The sequence below is a fragment of the Oryctolagus cuniculus genome, chromosome 7, assembly GCF_964237555.1.
Source record: "Oryctolagus cuniculus chromosome 7, mOryCun1.1, whole genome shotgun sequence".
NCBI lineage: Eukaryota > Metazoa > Chordata > Mammalia > Lagomorpha > Leporidae > Oryctolagus > Oryctolagus cuniculus.
The window spans coordinates 120,540,088-120,561,490 of NC_091438.1; the positions used below are offsets into that span (position 1 = coordinate 120,540,088).

Genomic DNA, 21,403 nt, shown 5'->3' on the forward strand with positions numbered 1-21,403 from the left:
GATCACGTTAAGGCCTCTGGATTCATCACCCATGCAAACACAATTTATTCAACCCATTTGTCTGCTCTTACTTTTGACTGGGTCAGTTGGTTTCCCAGTTAGGAGAGTTGATCAGCAGAGAGAACCATTTAGGTGGAAAACACTTCCTTTATGCCCAGGGTATCTAAAGAGCTTGGCCCACCCTAAGTAATTTCCTAACACATTTCTCTGTTACTTCCTAGGGAAATATGTGTGAAAATAGATGGTTGTTCTGACATTCATATCCAAGTTGGACAGTTTGTATTGATTGAAGGGGATGATGAAGAAAATCCATATGTTGCTAAATTGATTGAGTTGTTTGAAGATGGTGAGTCTGGGCTGCATTGATGACCATTCCTTGTTGCAAATGAGTTGAACGTATGGAAGAGGGGAGGCCGCTAATTTTGTGTTCACAGCAGCACACACGGCATCATAGATTGTGAGGTGGGGTCATGGAACTAGTAGTTGTTTCCTCTTCTGTCTAGAGAACTTCTTCACTCACTAGAGTATCACTGGGTTAGAGGGAAGTGGAAGGCTAAGAAGTTAGCTTTTTTTTTTTTTTTTTAAGGAGTGGGTAAGAATGACCATTAAGGCAGGGTTTTGAGGATGAAGAGAAAGAATGGATTATTTAGGAAGAAGGGAGAAGGAAAAAAATATGGAATTTACACCATCAAGGGGATGTGTGCTTTAATTTTGTCATGAGGACCTTAGTAACATTTTGTAAGTGAGCTTCCTTACACACAGAGGTAAGATGCATTGGGAGGTGCCTCTGGTGGTATGCAGTCAAGGAAATGAAACCACTGTAGGGGTTTTACTCAGAGGGTCTTGTGAGTAAGTATTGAAAAGGCTGGAGGAAAAGGTGCCGTTTCCCAGAGAACAGAGCGGGAAGCCACTCCTGTCTCAAGGCTGGAGAAGCTAAGGTAGCACTAACCGAGGAGCCCACAGTCACTGCCTCACCTGATGTTTGGAGCTACCCAACCCTCCAAAGACAAGAGGCATGCACAGAAAGGTAAGAATAGGGCATAGCTCCAACAGGAGGATTAGTAAGAAAGATGGTAATTTGTAGCTACACATAACTGCCTCTTCCTAGGGAAAGAGAAGAATTACTGTCTAATACAGTAGTTAGATAGTCCTGTGGCAATTTGTATGTCTAAGAGAAGGAACTGATAGAGTAGATGTTTTGCACTACTTAGAGACAGTTATGGAGAAAAACCGCACCAAACTAATATCCACTAGGGGGAGCACTTCCGCAGAAATGGGGACTATGTGTTAGGTTTTAGAATCCTTGTCTCCATTGGATGGCTGAGGACTTGCTATGAAGAGAATTAGGAAGAGGTGGGAACAGTGTTGGTGGCACTAATGAATGTATGGGCTTTCAGAAACTTGGAGCTGATGCTGGTATGGAGTGAGATTAGTGGCAATACAATAGTAAAGCTCAGGATAACAAGCGCACGTTTGCCAGAAAGCATCTGTCAGTGGTAGATGTATTAATTCTCTCTAGGATTTTTGTTTTGTTGCTGTTTGATGCCTTCTTTGTAATTGCTGATTTGCAACGTTCTTCTACCAAAGATTTGTTTGGTGCCTGTGATTAGAGTAGCTCTTCTAAAATACCTTTTGTAATTTTTTTTTTTTTTTAAATTTTTGACAGGCAGAGTTAGACAGTGAGAGAGAGAGAGAGAAAGGTCTTCCTTCCATTGGTTCACCCCCCAAAATGGTCGAAGCCAGGAGCCAGGTGCTTCCTCCTGGTCTCCATGCAGGTGCAGGGCCCAAGCACTTGGGCCATCCTCCACTGCCCTCCTGGACCACAGCAGAGAGCTGGACTGGAAGAGGAGCAACCTGGACAGAATTTGGCGCCCCAAGCGGGACTAGAACCGGGGTGCCGACGCCGCAGGTGGAGGATTAGCTTAGTGAGCTGCGGCGCCGGCCACCTTTTGTAATTTTTTTGTCAAGTAATAGCACCATTAAGGAAGTGGAACACCTGGAGAGAGGCAGGGGTGGAGTGGAGTCAGATTGCTGGCCACTGGTCCTGTGATCTTTGACTAGTTATTTAAGGTCTTTGTAGGCTTTTTTTTTTTTTTAAGATTTATTTATTTGAGAGGCAGATTCACAGACAGAGAAAGGGAGATACAGAGAAAGAGAGCTTCCATCTGCTGGTTCACCCCCTAAATGGCCGCAATGGCCAGAGCTGGGCCAGTCAGGAGCCAGGAGCTCTCTCCAGATCTCCCACGTGGGTGCAGGAGCCCAGGCACTTGGCCATTCTCCCCTACCCTCCCAGGCCACCAGCAGGGAGCTGGATCAGAAGAGGAACAGCCAGGACTTGGTATGCCTACCTGGGATTCTGGTGCCCAAGTGGAAGCCCAACCCACCACAGCACAGCACCAGCCCTGGTCCTTGCCAGTTAAAGGGCGATACCCACAGTACCTACCTAGTAGAGTTATCATGAGGATTAAAGATGGTACATATCAGGGGCTTAGCATGGTGTCTGGCACAGAGGAAGTGCTCAACGACACGGGCTCACGTTTTCTTTCTGCCGAATCCTTCCCAGATGGTGAACCTCGTTCTAAGAAACGTGCTCGAGTACAGTGGTTTGTCCGATTCTGCGAAATTCCTGTCTGTAAGCGGCATTTGTTGGGCCGAAAGCCTGCTGAACAGGAGCTCTTCTGGTACGATTACCCTGCGTGCGACAGCAACGTTAGTGCTGAGACCATCATTGGCCCTGTGCAGGTAGGCAGTGCCTTCATCCTGGGTTCTGTCTTGAGGCTTTTTTTCTGTCTGCTTCTTAAACTACCTGACCCCAAAAATACGACTGGCTCCAATTTACCCCATGGCAAATGTATTTTTCCCTGTCATCTTCTCTGCCTTCTTATTAGCTTCATCAAATGTTTATTGGGAGCACAGATCATGCGTTAGGAGCCTTCTGAAAATGACATTTATGTTATGACCTGAGCGATGAATAGGTATTAGTAAATGCATCCCAGTGAAATATTATATTCAGCTATGATTGTGGTAGGCATGAAGCATTGTGAAGATGAATACTCTTTTTTTTTTTTAAAGACATTTATTTATTTGAAAGGCAGTTAGAGAGAGGAGAGACAGAGAAAGAGGGAGATAGTATCACCCATCAGCTGGGTCAGGCCAGAGCCAAAAGCTCCTTCCTCGTCTCCCACATGGGTGGCTGGAGCCCAAGGACTTGGGCCATCTTCCACTGCTTTTCCCAGGCCATCAGCAGGGAGCTGGATCAGAAGTGGAGCAGCCAGGACTGCCAGCCATAAGCTAGCACTGCAAGCGGTGGCTTAACCCACTGAACCACAGTGTCAGCCCCTGAATACACCTGCTTAAATGAGGACTTCACTTTGAGACCATCAGTAAAGAGAGTGCTAGTTGTTATAGGCCAGTTTGTATAATGGGATTTTGTGATAAATCAAAGGAGCCATGAGCTGCTATTTCCAGGCTGGACTGAAACTCTGGTTTGGAAACTAAATGTGTGTGTTATTCCTGTAGCTACTTCAGGCTCCCCACAAATGGAAACTGGTCATCACGTGAAGTGTGGCTGTATGGTGGATAGGTAGTTGGGTTTATGGACGGAGCAGAGAGATTGGTCTGGTATGACTACAGTAAATTACCTGAGTCCAGAGATTGAAGGAGAGAGAGCTGAAGAAGGGAAAGGCAGGTGCAGAAGCTGAAGTGCAGAATAGGTTCGGAAAGGTAGGGGGATGCGTTTGGGCAGATGCTCCACAGTGGGAGCTGTGCTGGTGGTGGAAGGCCGTTGCGAGGAGTGCTTGGCGCTTTGTAGCTTAGGATGAGGCCGGAGTTCAAAAGGCATTCAGAAATCAGGGTAAGTAATTTGAGCCTGCTACGGTGTTGGGCTGTTATTGACTGTTAAGCAGGAGAGCAGGTTTAGAGAAGTTTCCATGGGTGAATAGAATGGACTGGAAAAGAGAACAATGTAGGATATGGATATCAGCCAGGAGGCTTCTAGAAATGATTGATGCATGAGATGATGCGTAGTTGAACTAAGGTGATAGTGAGAGGAATTAAGAAGTGAAGCCAACATTTTAGAAAGTGAAATGAGGAGTAGTTTACTATATATTTCATGATACCTTTAAAGCTGTTAATGATTAAATGAGTGAATGTTTTATTTGTATCGATAGATACACTGTACTGTTCCTGTTGGAACCATAATGTTCCAAATACATTTGTGGACATTAACTGTTTTTAATCATAGCTCTGATGGAGTATTCCTTGGCTTTTTTTTTTGCTTCTCTTCCTCTTCACGTGTACTTCCTAAATTCAGGTAGTAGCTTTAGCCCCAGATGAAGTATTACCTATGGATCTGAAAAATGAGAAGACATTCTTTGTGAAACTATCCTGGAATGAAAAGTCATTCAAACCACTGTCCCCTGAACTGTTTGCGGAGTTGGACAAACCAAAAGAAGGCAGCCCCAAGTGCCAGAAGCCCATAGAAGCGAAGACTAAGGGTGTAGAAAGCCCTTCTTCAGCCACAACAGAACAGGTGGTCAAGAGGATTGAATTAAGACACTCGGCCTCTAAATCCCGCCAGACTCCACGTGCTGTCACGCCCACCGCTAGGAAGAGGCTGGAGCTTGGCAGTAAGTGTGGAAAGGGCTGCAGTGGGCAGTACTGGGACTAGAGGACTGTGATAAGATACATACCAGAACACTGAGTTGGTGCAGCGGTGGGCCAGGTATAATGGTGGGACATGTTGAGGTAGGTACAAAAGTTTTACCATTTTAATCGCCTTTAAATGACAATAAGTACATTAACATTGTTGTGCAGCTGTCACTGTCAGCTTCCATATATGAAATTCTGTACCAATTAGGCTACAACTCCCCTTTCCCCAGCCCCTGGAAACCACTTTCCTATTTATTCCCTGTTTTTTTTTCTATAAGTGGAATCATACACTATTTGTCTATTCATGGCTTATTGATTTCATTTATCAACATGTCCTCCAAGTTATTTCATGTTGCAGCATGTGTTAATTCCCTTTCTTTTTTCAAATACATGATACACCATTGTATGTATACATCTCATTCTGTTTGCCCATTCATCCATTCAAGAGGGATCTTTTTGGCTGCCATAAATAATGCTGCCATGAATACAGATAGAACAGATGCCTCTGGGAGATCTCGTTTCCAGTTCTTCTGGGTATATAACACAGAACTGAAATTGCTGGGTCATATGCTGATTCTATTTTTAGTTTTTTTAAGAAACTACCACTACTATCTGTTGGTTCATTTGCCAAATACTTGCTGTGTCCCTGAGCTGGACTGCCCAAAGCCAGGAGCTAGGAATGCAGTCCAGATCTCCTATGTAGATGGTGTGGATGGCAGGAACCCACTTACTTGAGCCATCACCACTGCCTTCCCAGGGTCTGCATTAGCAGGCAGCTGGAATCAGGTGCTAGAGCTGGATTTTGAATACAGGCACTTTGGTAAGGGACCCAGGCATCCTAAGTGGCATCTCAACTGCTAATCCAAAGGCAAAGTTACAGAGTGAGAGAAGGGGAGACACAGAATCTTCCATGCGTTAGCTTACTCCCCAAATGACCACAACATCTGGGGCTGGGACAGGCCAAAGCCAGGAGCCAGGAGCTTCATCCAGGTCTCCCATGTGGATGGAGCGGCTCAAGTACTCAGGCCATCTTCCTCTGCTTTCCCAGGCACATTAGCAGAGAGCTGGATCTGAAATGGAGCAGCTAGACTTGAACCTATATGGGATGCAGGCACTGCAGGCAGTGTCTTAACCTGCTGTGCCACAGTGCTGTCCCCTATTTTGTTTTTTGATGCTTGCCATCCTAATAAATGAGATTGTGTCTCATTTTTGTGGGATTTTATTTCTTTTCCTTTTATTAATATTATTTCTAATCAGCAAATCTTAATTGTGTTACATTTATTTTGCCACTCACATGGAAGAGACAGACCTACCTTGAATATGGAGCTCCTGACTTCCACCTTGTATAGCCTTAGATGTTATGGACATTTGGGAAGTGAATCAGCCTTTTGAATGAAATGAAAATAAATAAAATTAAAAACTACCCTTTCCCCAGCCCTTGCTGACCACTGGTCTATTTGCTATCTCTATAGTTTACCTATTCTGGAATATCTTTTTCATGGAAAAATGCAATTAAAAAATGTTTATGACTGGTGCCCTTGCTCACTTGACTAATCCTCCACCTGCGGTGCCGGCACCCCAGGTTTAGTCCCAGTTGGGGCGCCGGATTCTGTCCTGGTTGCTCCTCTTCAGTCCAGCTCTCTGCTGTGGCCCGGGAAGGCAGTGGAGGATGGCCCAAGTGCTTGGGCCCTGCACCTGCATGGGAGACCAGGAGGAAGCACCTGGCTCCTGCCTTCGGATTGGCGCAGCGCACCGGCCGTGGTGGCCATTTGGGGAGTGAACCAACAGAAAAAGGAAGACCTTTCTGTCTGTCTCTGTCTCTCTCACTGTCTAACTCTGCCTGTTAAAAAAAATGTTTATTTTGGTGGAAAAAAAATTTGAAATCTATGCGTATGAGGAGCTTTCAAAGTTCATGGAACTGCGTACTATGAAAACAGTATGCATTTCGGTGTTTCTTTTTCCAAGGTAAACTTCATTATCTTTTCATTCCATTTGCCACGAACACTTTGACATACCTTGTCAAGTTGGCATTCTGTAGTCTGTAGCCTTTGAGAGAGACTCCTTTCACTGAGCTCTGCATTTGAGAGTCGTTATTCTGTTTCACGTGTCAGTAATTTGTTCCCTTTCTGTTGCTGTGCAGTAGCCTGTTGTAGGGATTTACCACAACTCGTCCATTCCCAGTTTGAGGACGTTTTTGTCGTTTCTGGTTGGGGGTGACTATGAATAAAGGTGCCGTAAAGACTCGTGCCCAGGTGGTGGGTAACTTCTCGGGCCTTGCCTGCAGCTGCGCCTCCCCGGGACTGCAATGCCCGGAGCTCGCCTGCTTTGCTGCCGTAGCTCATTCTCCTCACGTGACCGCTCTCCTTCCCCTTTCAGCTCAGTGCAGATTTTACTCCTTCAAGATCTATCTCAGGTGCCTTCAGACACTTATTTCGCTCCATATCACAGATGCTTGTGCGGACTCTCTGCCGAGTCACACCAGTGTCATGTGAGTCGAGACAGGTTTGAGTCTCATTGAACCTTGTTTCCACCTGGCACCCTGCCCTTATAATAGGTCTGTTGGTTGCTCTCAGTGAATGGCTGGGATGCTTGGTTTTGAGGTCCTGCTGAGGGAAGAGCAAATCCACATGGTTCTGTGTAGCCTCAGAACCCAGTGACTGTCCCCAGGGATCCCTCCTGCCTCTATTGACAGATATAATCTTGGATTTGGGGGTCTTCAGTAGCATCACTGATACGGATTTCTTCAAATGCTGTTGAGTAGGTGGGGAGAGTGCACAGTTCACTCCAGTTGAGGCCCTCTTCTGGTCTGCTGTTTCAAGGAACTTTCTGAACCTTTATCCACAAAAGCTGACTTACGTATTGACATAGGTTTCGAATTAGGAAAATCGCTCGTGAAATTAGGCAGAAAGACAGAAGATGACTAGAGCTACCTGGACTGCGGAGAGAAAAGCATGGACTTATCACAATATGAGGAATTTGTATCTTTATACACTTTCAGGGGATGAATTCAGCTATAATGAAATTGGGGATTATCTGGCTAGGTAGGTATAAAACTCCTACACTGTTGATGGTGATCTCTCTTGGGTTTAGGTGTCCCTGGGATGGCTAACACTAGGAATTCCCAGCAGCCTTCCTGCGATTCCTTGGGTTCTCCAGGAAGAACTAAAAAGAAAGTGGCCTCCTCTGAGGTCACCTTGCCTTCTAAGAGGTCTCACCCTGACAGAATGGACACCGCGTCTCCAACTCTGAGAGGCCCACAGAAAACTGGAAAGGTTCAACTCATTTGTACCCAGGGTGAGAATAACAAGGCTTCATATGAACGCCACAGAAACCTGAGGACCCGAGTCCCACCTTTGAGAAGCACAGAGATCAGTGACAAGAGAACACTTTGCCCTGTCGGCGGTGGCCAGAAATCCTCCACGGTGCCTTCTGTGATTCTGAAACCAGAAAACATCAAAAAAAGGTGACTGACCAGGGACCTTACTGTGTTCCCACAGAGCAAATCAAGACCCTTCACGTGATGTGAAATGTATGGGTCATAGGCAAAAAGTCAGAGCAAGGAGTCACTGACCTGATTCTGTCACAGAAACACTAGGGTACTTTTCTAAAAAGCAGATTTCTAAGCCACCTTCTCAGACCTTGTGACAGGAATCCATATTTTGAAAAACTTCCATGATTCTGATATACCTAGCTGTCACTTGGGCATCACTGCTGTAGAAGGGAGTTTCCCAAGCCCATATTACTTCACAGTTCCAGATTTTGTTTGTTATTTTGGCTCTTTGCCACATCTCAGTCATTTTTTTTATTTATTTTTTTTATTTTTTAAGGTTTGTTTTGTTTGAAAGGCAGAGAGAGAGAGAGAGAGACAGGCTTCCATCTGCTGGTTCATTCCCCAAATGGCTGCGTTGGCCAAGGCTGGGCCAGTCTGAAGCCAGGAGCTTCATCTAGGTCTCCCACATGGGTGGCAGGGGCCCAAACACTTGAACCATCTGCTGCTGCTTTTCCCAGGCACATTAGCAGGCAGCTGAATCAGATGTGGATCATCCAGACATGAACTGGTGCCCATATGGGATGTTGGCTTGCAGGTGGCAGATTAGCCCATTATGCTACAACACTGATCCCTAGCAGTCATTTTTTAAATCGGTTTATTTTTTCTCCCACATATAGTACAAGAAGATAATACCAATACATCTAGAAAAAACTTTGCAGTTTGACACTAGATAAGATGTATAGATAATGGACTGTATAAATAAAAAATAAAAACCTCAAGCCAGAAATTTTCATATTTCACTGTTTCCTACCTAGAAACTCTAGCACCTGGCCCATGATATGTTGCAGAATACATGCCTTACATTATATAGCTGTATTTCTGCTAACCTTGAGCCTCGGTGGACAGGAAATTCATAGATGATCAGAAGCAAGGAAGGACCAGAAGCTGCCTGAGATCCATGTATTTTGGTTTCTAGAAGGTGCTGCCTGATTTAAATGAGAAGTTTAAGACAAACTTTGATCTCCAGGTTTGAATGAAGCCTCAAGTACATACCTTTTGGCAAACAATGATTAGCTTTCTACAAAGTAGTTGTAAAAAGAACAGGAGCCAGCCGGTGCCGTGACTCAATAGGCTAATCCTCCGCCTTGCGGCGCTTGCACACCGGGTTCTAGTCCTGGTCGGGGCGCCGGATTCTGTCCCGGTTGCCTCTCTTCTAGGCCAGCTCTCTGCTATGGCCCGGGAGTGCAGTGGAGGATGGCCCAAGTACTTGGGCCCTGCACCCCATGGGAGACCAGGAGAAGCACCTGGCTCCTGGCTTCGGATCAGCACAATGCGCCGGCCGCAGCACGCCGGCCGCGGCGACCATTGGAGGGTGAACCAATGGCAAAAGGAAGACCCTTTCTCTCTGTCTCTCTTGCTCACTGTCTACTCTGCCTGTCAAAAAAAACCAGGAGCCAAGCAGGCCTCCTGACTCTTCTAGCATCTGTTGTGCATCCCAGGTGATCCAGACTGTTTCCTGTAACCTTGCTGTGATGTCTTGTAGGGAGGCAAAAGAACCAGAAGCCCTGAATGAAGCTTCTTCCACTTCCCATCGTGTCCGCAGAAGGAGTTCTCTCTTGACTTTGAATCGGATTAGGCAGCAGCTTCGGTAAGACTGCTCCTTGAGACAGGAAGACATCCCTGCCAGCCGTGATGTCTATAATCTCCCTTAAAGCCTCACGTATTGTTTGTTATTCCATTGAAATTCAGCATGTCTGGAATTAAGTTATTGTTTCACACAGATGTCATAAAAGGCATGAAGTACTTCCCTGAGCTCAGGTGGCACCTGTGCTCCCATAATCACTGTGCCCAGCAGGGCTGGTGCTGGGGTGGGATGCCCAAGAACAGGGACCTGGGTTAGAATCTAGGGTTTGTTGCTTACTACCTGTGTAACTGGGATGGTTACTTAGCCTTTCTAAGCCTCCATTCCTTATGTATAAAATAGGAATAATAATATATGGGTCACAATGTTGTGGAGTGCTTTAATGAGACAATAAGGTCCTTTATAGTGTGTCTTAGTAGCAGGCGCCCAAGAAGTGGAGCAAATCCTATATTACCTGATGGCAGGAGAGATTGCAATACCTCTAATCCAAATCAGCCTTTCTGGATTTTTTATTTAGACTTGAACACCAAATAACAGAAAATAACCTGCTCCCACCATCCAGGTTTCTAGATAATGGTAAATGTGACCAAGAAGAGGAAGAGTTCCTGCCAACAGCAGAGATTTCTGTGTCCAGCAGTGACAGTGAGCAGGAAGAGGTTGCCACACCACCCCTTACACGGAGAGCACCTAGAAGTGTGTCCAGGAACCTACGATCTACCTTGAAGTTGTCCTTAGAGATTCCCTCCAAAACACCACAGAAAACAGTAAGGTTCTTTTAGGTTTGTTTTCCAGGGAAACACTCCTCTCTTAGTTTAAAGTCAGGGTTGCTGAGGTATACAGTTACATAGTAGCAGCAGGATTGTGAGTCCAAGAGTGCTACATTTACAGCTACTCCTCTTGGACTATTTATGGAGAAAAATACCTAAGTAAACCCTAGTACTGAAATGAATCCAATAGATAGAGTATTTTAAGTTCAAGTTATTTTCTTTTAAAAATTAGTTAATTAGTTAATTTATTTGACAGAAGAGCTTCCAACCACTGATTTAGTTCCCAAATGCCCACAGTGGTCAAGGTTGGGCTGGGGCCAAAGCCCGATACTGGGACACAATCCATGTGGGTGGCAGGGATGCATTTACTTGAGCCATCACTGATGCTTCCCAGGGTGTGCATTACATGAAGTGGGATCCAGAACTGGGGATCGAATCCGGGCACCTCCATGTAGTATACAGGCATCTTAATTGGCACCTTAGCTGTTAGGCTAAATGCTCAACCCTTAAGTTCTTTTTTATTTAAGATTTATTTAGGGGCTGGTGCTGTGGTGTAGTCAGTGAGGCTGCCGCATGCAGTGCTTGCATCCCGTGTATATCTATATCTTTTTTTTTTTTTTTTTTAAGACTATTTGAAAAACAGTGTTACAAAGAAGCAGAGAGAGAGAGAGAGAGAGGTCTTCAGTCTGCTGGTTTACTCCCTAAATGGCCGCAACGGCTGGAGCTGTGCCAATCCAAATCCAGGAGCCAGGAGCCTTCTCTGGGTCTCCCATGCAGGTGTAGGGGCCCAAGCACCTGGGCCATCCTCCACTGCTTTCGCAAGCCATAGCAGAGAGCTGGATCAGAGTAAAGCAGCTGGTTCTTGAACCGGCGTCTATATGGGATGCTGCCACTGCAGGTAGCAGCCTTACCTGCTACACCACGTAAATCAAATATTTTTTTTTTAATTTATTGTTTTATTTTAGTAATTTACTTGGAAGGCAGAGTTAGAGAGAGAGGGAGAGACAGAGATATCTTCCATCCACTTATTCACTCCTTAGATGGCCCTAATGGCAATAGCTGGGGCTGGGCAGGCAGAAGCCAGGAGCCAGAAGCTTTTTCTGGATCTCCCACAGGAGGGCAGGGGCCCAAGCACTTGGCCCATCTTCCACTGCTTTTCCAGGCACACTAGCAGGGAGCGAGATTGGAAGTAGAACAGCCAGGACTAAAACTGATGCCCCCATGGGATGCCTGTGTCACAGGCAGTGGCTTAACCACAGCGCTGGCCCCATACCCTTAAGTTCTTTTTAAGATACAGAATCAAATGGCCAAGTCAGACTTACTGAGAGAAGTAAAAACATGACTCCTTTGCATTGCTCACAGAGAATGTTAGAGTATTTGGCACATAATCAGTGCACAACAGGTATAGAATCCAGGACTGCTGAGTCATGTTGTTTTGTTGTCTCACTTGATACACCTGAGAAACTGGGAGCACAACTTAGGTTTTGGTAATGAGTTATGCAATGTTAACGAGTTATATAAGATGGGAGACATAAGTGGAGTCTTTTTGTCTTGCTCTAGAACATTAGCAGAACATTGTTATGTTAGGAAAAGGGTCTTCTCAGGTTCAGGTGAGTTTGAGTGATGTTTGGATTAAATAAAGTTCAAGTGATGGTACATTTTGTTCTGTGGGACACACTTTGAAAATGCTTAATTAGAAGATATTTTCTGGGGCTGCACTGTGGTGTAGTGGGTAAAGCTACTGCCTGCAGTGCCAGCATCCCATATGGGTGCCAGTTTGAGTCCTGCCTGCTTCATTTCCGATCCAGTTCTCTGCTATGGCCTGAGAAAGCAGTGGAAAATGGCCCAATTCCTTGGGCCCCTTCACCTATGTGGGCGACCCAGAAGAAGCGCCTGGCTCCTGGCTTCATATCGGCGGAGCTCCAGCTGTTGCAGCCAATTGGAGAGTGAACCAGTAGATGGAAGACCTCTCTGTCTCTTGTGCTCTCTCTCTCCTCTCCTTTTCTCTCTGTGTGACTCTGACTCTCAAATAAATAAATAAATAAATCTTTAAAAAAAAAAGGATTAAGGCCGGCGCCGTGGCTCACTAGGCTAATCCTCCGCCTAGCGGCGCCGGCACACCGGGTTCTAGTCCCGGTCGGGGCGCCGGATTCTGTCCCGGTTGCCCCTCTTCCAGGCCAGCTCTCTGCTGTGGCCCGGGAGTGCAGTGGAGGATGGCCCAAGTGCTTGGGCCCTGCACCCCATGGGAGACCAGGAGAAGCACCTGGCTCCTGGCTCCTGCCATCAGATCAGCACGGTGCGCCGGCTGCAGCACGCCGGCCGCGGCGGCCATTGGAGGGTGAACCAACGGCAAAGGAAGACCTTTCTCTCTGTCTCTCTCTCTCACTGTCCACTCTGCCTGTCAAAAAAAAAAAAAAAAAAAGGATTAAAAAATAATGAACATATTTTCTAAAGCTGACCTCTATTTTTCCATATCAAGATGTAATTGGGCTTGGGTTGAAGGCAATGAACAATCTTTAGGGAAGGGAATCCAGTAGATCATATTTGGATCACAGACCTTCTTACCTGGAGTTCCTCAAATATGTAAAAAGTTCACCTTTGTTGTAGTTTGATTGAGTCTCCTGGGTCCCGCCCAAAAAAAGGGACATAGACTGTAGGCAGCTTCAAATTAATGAAAGTTGTCACAGGGCCACCAAGCTTCCTGATACCTTCTCAGCAACGTTTTGTTACTCCTTTCCCGTTTTCTCTATAATTAATGATTGTGAAACCTTTAAATAGCCAGGCTGTAAATGCCCCCTGCCTGAGGAAGGAGTTATCAGGCTGGCCCGACTGGTATCTGAGGGTGGGTAGAGGGAGATGCCTTACAGCAGGAAGCACCTTGTAGAATTACCATGGAGAGGAGGCTGGCAGGAGCAGGTCTGTCTGGTGCGCCTCAGCAAGAAAGCAAAGAAGGGGGCTGTTAGCCTCACGCAGGCAGTGGCCCTTGGGGTTTGGTAGGAAAATCTGGCAAGGTTTCTCCAAGTGCTGCCTCATGGGTTGTGGAAGTCCTGAGCTTAAGCACATTTCCAAATAAACCTAGACAAAGCTCTTAGGAATCAAACCCAGTGTGTGCCTCCCCTTTGACCCTGTATTTGAGCAGAGTGGTTTGGGTTTCTTAATAATCCACTGTCTTTCAAGATAGTATTTATACTTCTTTCTTTTCTTAAATTGACATTGTTTTCAAATCCTGACGCTGTCTGTGAATTAAGAAAAAGAAATGGTGTTTGGGTTTCGGTTAGGAGCAAAAGTGTGTGTGTGATCGGAGGTGAGAGAGGAAGAATACTGCTATTTCACCCAGGATGGGGCTAAGAAGAACGCGCCGCCTCTCCTTTTATCAGATCTGAGTGAATCAAAATTGCAGATGTGTCCCGGATGGTGTTTGGTTCTGTGTTTTCCTCCTGAAATATTTGTATTTGTTTGCTTTTGAATATAGCCCAAGCCTAGAACGCCATTCCGTGCTACCCCTCAGATCCGCAGCCGCAAGCTGGCCGCCCCGGGGCCATCCAACGTGCTGGAAGAAGCCCGGCTGAGGTAAGGCCGTTCTTGGGTTTGTTTCAGGTTGGCAGAAATAATAAGGCCTCTGCTTCATTCACATAAAACCAGAGCAATTTGTAGACTCTTGTGTACGTAATAAAGGGAGCGAATAAAAGGAACATGAGTGTTTGTTAAGAAAGAAGAAACTTACGCAGCGTGAGGGTGAACCAAGGCAGACAGACTCTGGAAGGAGTCACCTTCCAGTCTGGGGGCGGAAGCTCGTGAGTCAGGATACTGCTAGGTCCTGGTACCTTGAGAACCATGTGGGGACTTCCTTAAAGTGCAAAGCTTGGAAACCAAGGGTGTCTGAGTCTCTAGTGTGATGGTCCCCTTGAGTGATCTGACTGGGGAAAGAGTCCAGGGATCATGAGGTTACATGAAGAAATCTGAGAATGAAGGCATAACCTTGCCTTTGTGATTGAGTTGCCATGTGGAAACTGGATAAGTCTTTCCCACTTCCTGTTGAGAAGGTGGAATCTTTCTGAAGCCCTCTTCTTCCTTTGTTTATTGCCAACCGTAGGCTGCATGTTTCCACTGTACCTGAGTCTCTGCCCTGTCGGGAGCAGGAATTCCAAGACATCTACAGCTTTGTGGAGAGCAAACTCCTCGACCATACTGGAGGGTGAGTGGTGCCGAGGCAGGTAGGGTGGTGTTACCTCCCCACAGGTTACAGTTCAGCCAGATTTTCTTGGCCCAGCATCAGTAGACAAAATCAGGGAAGAAGCCTAAAGCGTCTTTTTTTTTTTTGACAGGCAGAGTTAGACAGTGAGAGAGACAGACAGAGAGAAAGGTCTTCCTTCTGTTGGTTCACTCCCCAAATGGCTGCCACGGCTGGCACGCTGCACCGATCCGAAGCCAGGAGCCAGGTGCTTCCTCCTGGTCTCCCATGCAGGTGCAGGGCCCAAGCACTTGGGCCATCCTCCACTGCCTTCCCGGGCCACAGCAGAAAGCTGGACTGGAAGAGGAGCAACCAGGACAGAACTTGCACCCCAACCGGGACTAGAACCTGGTGTGCCGGCGCCACAGGCGGAGGATTAGCCTAGTGAGCCGTGGCGCCGGCCAGCCTAAAGCTTCTTTAACAGCCTTTGTTGCAATGGTCATTCTGTACAAGTGAAAATTCTGCCTCAGAAAACATGAAACAGACTTCTTTTGGGGGGCAGTTTGCATACAGCTTTGGCACTGCTTGTGGAATGAAAATATATATACATATACATATACATATACATATACATATATATATATATATAAACAGGTCCTACCCTGACCAGCCTCCCAAGATGGCTTCTCCTGTGCCCCCCTCCACCTTACAAGGCTCTCAGTCCTTCCTTCAGCACACGGTCCCACACTCTTGTTAATTACAGCAGGAGGTGGCTGGCACAGACCTCACCCACAGGTTTTCCTTCTTTGCCCCAGGTGCATGTACATCTCTGGGGTCCCTGGGACAGGAAAGACTGCCACTGTGCACGAGGTGATACGCGGCCTGCAGCAGGCAGCTCTCACAAATGATGTTCCTCCGTTTCAATACGTTGAGGTCAATGGCATGAAGCTGACAGAGCCCCACCAGGTGTACGTGCAAATCTTGGAGGTAAGCACAGCTTGTCTGGGCCTTTTCGGAAGTTAGCTTCATAGCTGTGCATCAAAAAGGCTTCTGTGTTTTGTGTGCATTTCACATGCATTAGGTGTATTGGCGCTGTCCTTTCTGTACTAGTAGCAGGGGCAAGGCAGAATGCTTACCCTCCGGGGCTGTGTGTCCTAGGAGCTGGGTGATGAGAATGTCTAGCCACACAACAGGCAGAGTGGCAAGCTACGGGGAAGGGGTTAGAAGAAAGGCAGGGTTTGAGTCTCACTCTTTCATGCGTAGCTCTTACCTCAGAGTTGCTAACGTCCAGTAATACAGTTGTGTAACAGTGATATCAGTGGGCTTCTGGGTCCAGCCTGCATCTCATTTGTATTGAAAACATGCAGACTTGGGACAAACACAGAGGCATAGGGCGTAACCTGGCCTGCATGCCCCACTTCCAATCCAGATCCCTGCTAATGACCTGAGAAAAGCAATGGGAGGTGGCCCAAGTGGTTGGGCTCCTGCCACCCATGTAAGAGACGCAGATAGAACTGTTGGCTTTGGCCTGGCTTATCCCTGGCCATCACACTCATCTGTGTAGTGTACCAGCAGATGGAAGATATTTCTCTGTGTCTTTCCTTCTTTCTGTAACTTTCAAATGAATTATTAAATAAAACCTAAAAGCACACAGTCTTTATCTTCTTTTGGAACCTTCTTTTGTCCTTCCAGGTTAAGGTGAAGATGAGAGTAGAGACAGAGTTTGAGATACTGAAGTCTTCTCAGCTTCCTGCTTTTATAGATTCCACTTTTGGCCCAGGGTAGTAAAACTGTTACAGTTCACCCTGTCTGTTTATCCCCCTTGCAGAAGCTGACAGGCCAAAAGGCAACAGCCAACCATGCGGCAGAGCTGCTGGCAAAGCGATTCCGCACCCAAGGGTCCTCTCGGGAAACCACCGTCTTGCTTGTGGATGAGGTGAGTGAGGGCTGGAGAAGAAATGGATGCATTTGACTGTGATGCTCCAGAAGCAAATACTTAGTAGGAGGAAGTCCTGTCTCCTCCTGCATTTGTCCCTGGTCCGAAAGACGTGTCCGCTGACTTCCTTGCTGCTTTGGCAACGTGACCTGGGAAAATACACACACCTAATGCCTGGCAGTAATACATCTTCACTCCGGGGCCCTGGCTCCACCTCGCTGACCCGTCTCTCTCTCCTTTTCCTTGGCAGCTTGACCTTCTGTGGACTCAAAAGCAGGACGTAATGTACAATCTATTTGACTGGCCCACCCACAAGGAGGCCCGACTTGTGGTCCTGACCATTGCCAACACAATGGACCTCCCAGAGCGCATCATGATGAACCGGGTGTCCAGCCGACTGGTAGGTCCTAGGGTAGCTCTCAAGCTCTTCCATTCTTTGGCCTCTATAAGATAGACCAAGGAGTTTTTGCAAAAATGAAAACATGGAAAACTAAAATAAATGAGAAAATTAAGAAATATGATTTTATAATTTATATTTTAGAATGAAAAAACATTGCATGGTTTTCTACAAATGACCTATACTATATACTTTTGAACTTTCCAGAGCCCTGGAGATTAATTATTTTTTAGAAATATTTAAGTGCCTAGAAGCAGCATTCGGTACTTGCAGTAGAGCTGTGAGCCAGCTGCATGTGGTGTCTGCCCTCGTGGGCCTTGCAGTTCAGTGAGAAGCACAAGTGTAGGTGAAGCCAGGTACAGTACACCTGCCACCCACTTTGGCTAGATTTCCTCTGCGGTGATCTGCTTGTAGATGATTCTGATAGAATAAAAGTCTCTTTTAAAATTTAGTGTTAATTTTGGATTAACGTGCAATAATAATTGTGCTTTTTTTTTTTTTTTTTTTTTTTTTTTTTTTTGACAGGCAGAGTGGACAGTGAGAGAGAGAGACAGAGAGAAAGGTCTTCCTTTGCCGTTGGTTCACCCTCCAATGGCCGCCGCGGCCAGCGCGCTGTGGCCGGCGCACCGCGCTGATCCGATGGCAGGAGCCAGGAGCCAGGTGCTTTTCCTGGTCTCCCATGGGGTGCAGGGCCCAAGCACCTGGGCCATCCTCCACTGCACTCCCTGGCCACAGCAGAGGGCTGGCCTGGAAGAGGGGCAACCGGGACAGAATCCGGCGCCCCGACCGGGACTAGAACCCGGTGTGCCAGCGCCGCAAGGCGGAGGATTAGCCTAGTGAGCCGCGGCGCCGGCCAATAATTGTGCATTTTTTAAGATTTATTTATTTATTGGAAAGGCAGAGTTACAGAGAGGTAGAGGCAGAGAGAAAAAGAGAAAGAAGTCTTCTATCTGCTGATTCACTCTTCAAATGGCAGCAATGGCTGGAGCTGCCCGAGTCCAAAGCCAGGAGCCAGCAGCTTCTGGGTCTCCCACGTGGGTACAGGGGCCCAAGGACTTACTGCTTTGCCAGGCCACAGCAGAGAGCTGGATCGGAAGTAGAGCAGCCAGGACTTGTACCGCTACTCACGTAGGATTCTGGCACTGCAGGTGGCAGCTTTATCTGCTGTGCTACAGAGCCAACTCCACTACTTGTACATTTTTAAGAAGGACAGTGTAACATTTGAGCACATACACACAGCATGCACTGAGCATACCAGGAAACCAGCCTTTCCATTTCCTGATCTTTTCTTTGTGTTGGAACCTACCAGCTCCTCTGCTCCAGTTCTTTATAAATGGTTTTGGGATGAAATAACAAAATTGAGAACTGCTGACCCACAGAGTATCACTGGCCACCGTCAGTAACAGCACTTGTTGAAAGTAGTGGTAGTCCTGGGCTGAAAAATGCAGATTGTTGTATGGGACTTGGGAGTCGGGTTTGGGGACCTGGGCCATCCACGAACTTAGTCTTCTGTCATCTTGGCTCCCCAGGGTCTGACCCGAATGTCCTTCCAGCCCTACACTCACAGCCAGCTGCAGCAGATCCTCGCATCTCGACTCAAGCATTTGAAGGCCTTTGAGGATGATGCCATCCAGCTGGTAGCCAGGAAGGTAAGTCAACTTGAGAGCCCCAGCTGCGCCCACAGCTGAGCCCCTGCTGATTGTGAGCTTCTGTGTTGGGTGTTCTGAGGAGGAAGAGAAATTTAGGAAACTCAGTGCAAATAAATACCAAAAAGGAGAACAAAGTCTGAAAATTGCTTTAATCTTTAGAAGGCCATGAGCACTGTGGGCTTATTACCAGCTAACAGTAACTGCTTCAGGGAGCAGCTATAAGAGTAATTATAAGAGTAGTGTAACCAGGCCAGCGCCACGGCTCTCTAGGCTAATCCTCCGCCTTGCGGCGCCGGCACACCGGGTTCTAGTCCCGGTCGGGGCACCGGATTCTGTCCCTGTTGCCCCTCTTCCAGGCCTGCTCTCTGCTGTGGCCCGGGGGTGCAGTGGAGGATGGCCCAAGTGCCTGGGCCCTGCACCCGCATGGGAGACCAGGAGAAGCACCTGGCTCCTGCCATCGGATCAGTGTGGTGCGCCGGCCGCGGCAGCCATTGGAGGGTGAACCAACGGCAAAAGGAAGACCTTTCTCTCTGTCTCTCTCTCTCACTGTCCGCTCTGCCTGTCAAAAAACAAACAAACAAAAAAGAGTAGTGTAACCGGGTTGACAAATCTAGTTTGAATTCTGTCTCTAACACATACTAGACATGTGGAATGTTATAGGAAAGTGACTTAACTTCCTGAGCCTCAGTTTTTCTCTCAAAAATGGGAGCAGTACTTGTTACCCCATAAAGTCCTTCTGCAAATGGAGATCACGACTGTAAGGTGCCCAGCAAAGCCCCTGCTGTAGGGCAGGGATGAGGCGTCGGAGCCCTGCCTGCTCCCGGCTGCTGGGGACTGCTGCCTGCCGAGGAGCAGCAGGGGTAACAGCTCTGCCTCGGTTGAGAGAAAGAGCCATGTAGCACAAGTTCTTGAGCACTTGACAGAATTATAAACTTCTTTCTAGTTTCCTTTTGCCTGAACCCTGAACCCCTGAATGGGTCTAGCAGGAGCACAGGTCCATAATTCCTGCCCAGAACTAAGACATGGACATGTAGGGTGCTGGCATCCAAGGGAGCCAGGGATGGTGCCTGTCTTGGAGCCGCACCTCCTCAGAAAGATCCAGAATTACCGGCTCACCCTCTGGGTGGGAGATTTTCACTTGTGCTGCCACACACATTCTTGGGCTTTTGCTCTTCTCTGAATGGCCCTTTTGAGATGCTGCCCTTTGGATCTGGGGTTGTCGTCACCCTTTTTTCCTCCAAGATGCTCCTGTCAGTTGGTTTTGGTCTCTATCTTGCATTGTTAGAGACTTTCCTCCGCTGCCTTGTCCACTTGGGGGTAAGATTGGAGATGAAAAAGCTTACTGGGCTCTGAGCACATGAATGAGGCTTGTTCACGGTGTCCTGTGCTCTGGGATAATTGGATCAAGACAACCTCAGTATCTTTTGCACTTCTCATTTGTATAACCAGACTTGTGGGGTTGGGGGAGCATGCATCACTGGTTGGTTAGTTTGTGTTTAAGATCCATTTATTTGAATGGCAAAGTCACAGAGAGAAGGGGGGAGAGAGAGAGAGAGTTCTTCCATCTAACAGTTCACTCCCTAAATGTCTGCAATGGACAGGACCAGGTCATGCCAAAGCCAGGAGTCTCATCCAGGTTTCCCCACATGGTGCAGGGGTCCAGCCATCTGGGCCAATCCTTTGATGCCTTCCCAGGCACATTAGCAAGGAGCTGGATCGGAAGTGGAGCGTCTGGGACCCAAACCGGCACCCATATGGGATGCCAGCATCATAGGCTGCAGCTTAACTTCGCACACAACACTGACCCCGTGAGCCATTTTGTTCTAATAGGAGAGGGATGACCTCAAAGAGTTTTATACGAAAGTATAAATTACAAAGGCCCCGGATTTGCTCACAGCCTCCCTCAGTGGCCCTAATGTCTGGCCAGTGATATGAAATAGGGGCCCGGCGCCGCGGCTCAATAGACTAATCCTTCGCCTAGCGGCGCTGGCACATCGGGTTCTAGTCCCGGTTGGGGCACCGGATTCTGTCCCTGTTGCCCCTCTTCCAGGCCAGCTCTCTGCTGTGGCCAGGGAGTGCAGTGGAGGATGGCCCAAGTGCTTGGGCCCTGCACCCCATGGGAGACCAGGAGAAGCACCTGGTTCCTGCCTTCAGATAGGTGCGGTGCGCTGGCCGCGGCGGCCATTGGAGGGTGAACCAACAGCAAAAGGAAGACCTTTCTCTTTGTCTCTCTCGCTCACTGTCCACTCTGCCTGTCAAAAAAAAAAAAAAAAAAAAAAAAAGAAAAGAAAAAAAGAAATAGGGGCTCTTGTTCCTCAGTTTGTGGACTCTTGCTGTCTTATTTAATTTCTTAACTTTTGACCAATCCTACTTTACCTAGATACCTCACTTTGCCTGCAGTTTTAATCCCACTGACTGCTCAGAATTCTGAAGATATTTAACATAGCTTAGATCTGTTTTAAATTCCTTACAGCTTGCAGCTGGCTTAGAATTTGCCTTTCTGCAGTCTGCTAAGTCTACCACTCCTCTCCTGTAGCTTCCCTTCCTTTTTGGATTCTTGGTTTTTCAATAAGAATTCAGAAGGCATCAGATTTGGATGCTCTTTTGACTGAAAATTATTGCCCATAATTTCAAACCTATTTCATCTTTTTACATATAAAGAAGCGTACCTATTTTATATTTTGTATCTTATAATTTTGAT

General features: G+C 47.1%; 1 protein-coding gene across 4 annotated transcripts in view; it reads left to right on the top strand.

Annotated features, from left to right (window-relative positions):
• Positions 1-21,403, top strand: part of ORC1 (origin recognition complex subunit 1) — a 75,290-nt gene that overhangs the window by 48,644 nt on the left and 5,243 nt on the right. For all 4 annotated transcript variants that reach the window (XM_070078507.1, XM_070078510.1, XM_070078508.1 and 1 more), the window contains exons 4-15: positions 222-346; positions 2,564-2,742; positions 4,313-4,628; positions 7,741-8,113; positions 9,684-9,788; positions 10,345-10,546; positions 14,022-14,119; positions 14,643-14,744; positions 15,536-15,707; positions 16,549-16,656; positions 16,907-17,056; positions 18,583-18,702. In XM_070078507.1, the coding sequence (XP_069934608.1) occupies positions 222-346; positions 2,564-2,742; positions 4,313-4,628; positions 7,741-8,113; positions 9,684-9,788; positions 10,345-10,546; positions 14,022-14,119; positions 14,643-14,744; positions 15,536-15,707; positions 16,549-16,656; positions 16,907-17,056; positions 18,583-18,702 (2,050 nt within the window). The remainder of the gene's footprint in view (positions 1-221; positions 347-2,563; positions 2,743-4,312; positions 4,629-7,740; positions 8,114-9,683; positions 9,789-10,344; positions 10,547-14,021; positions 14,120-14,642; positions 14,745-15,535; positions 15,708-16,548; positions 16,657-16,906; positions 17,057-18,582; positions 18,703-21,403) is intronic.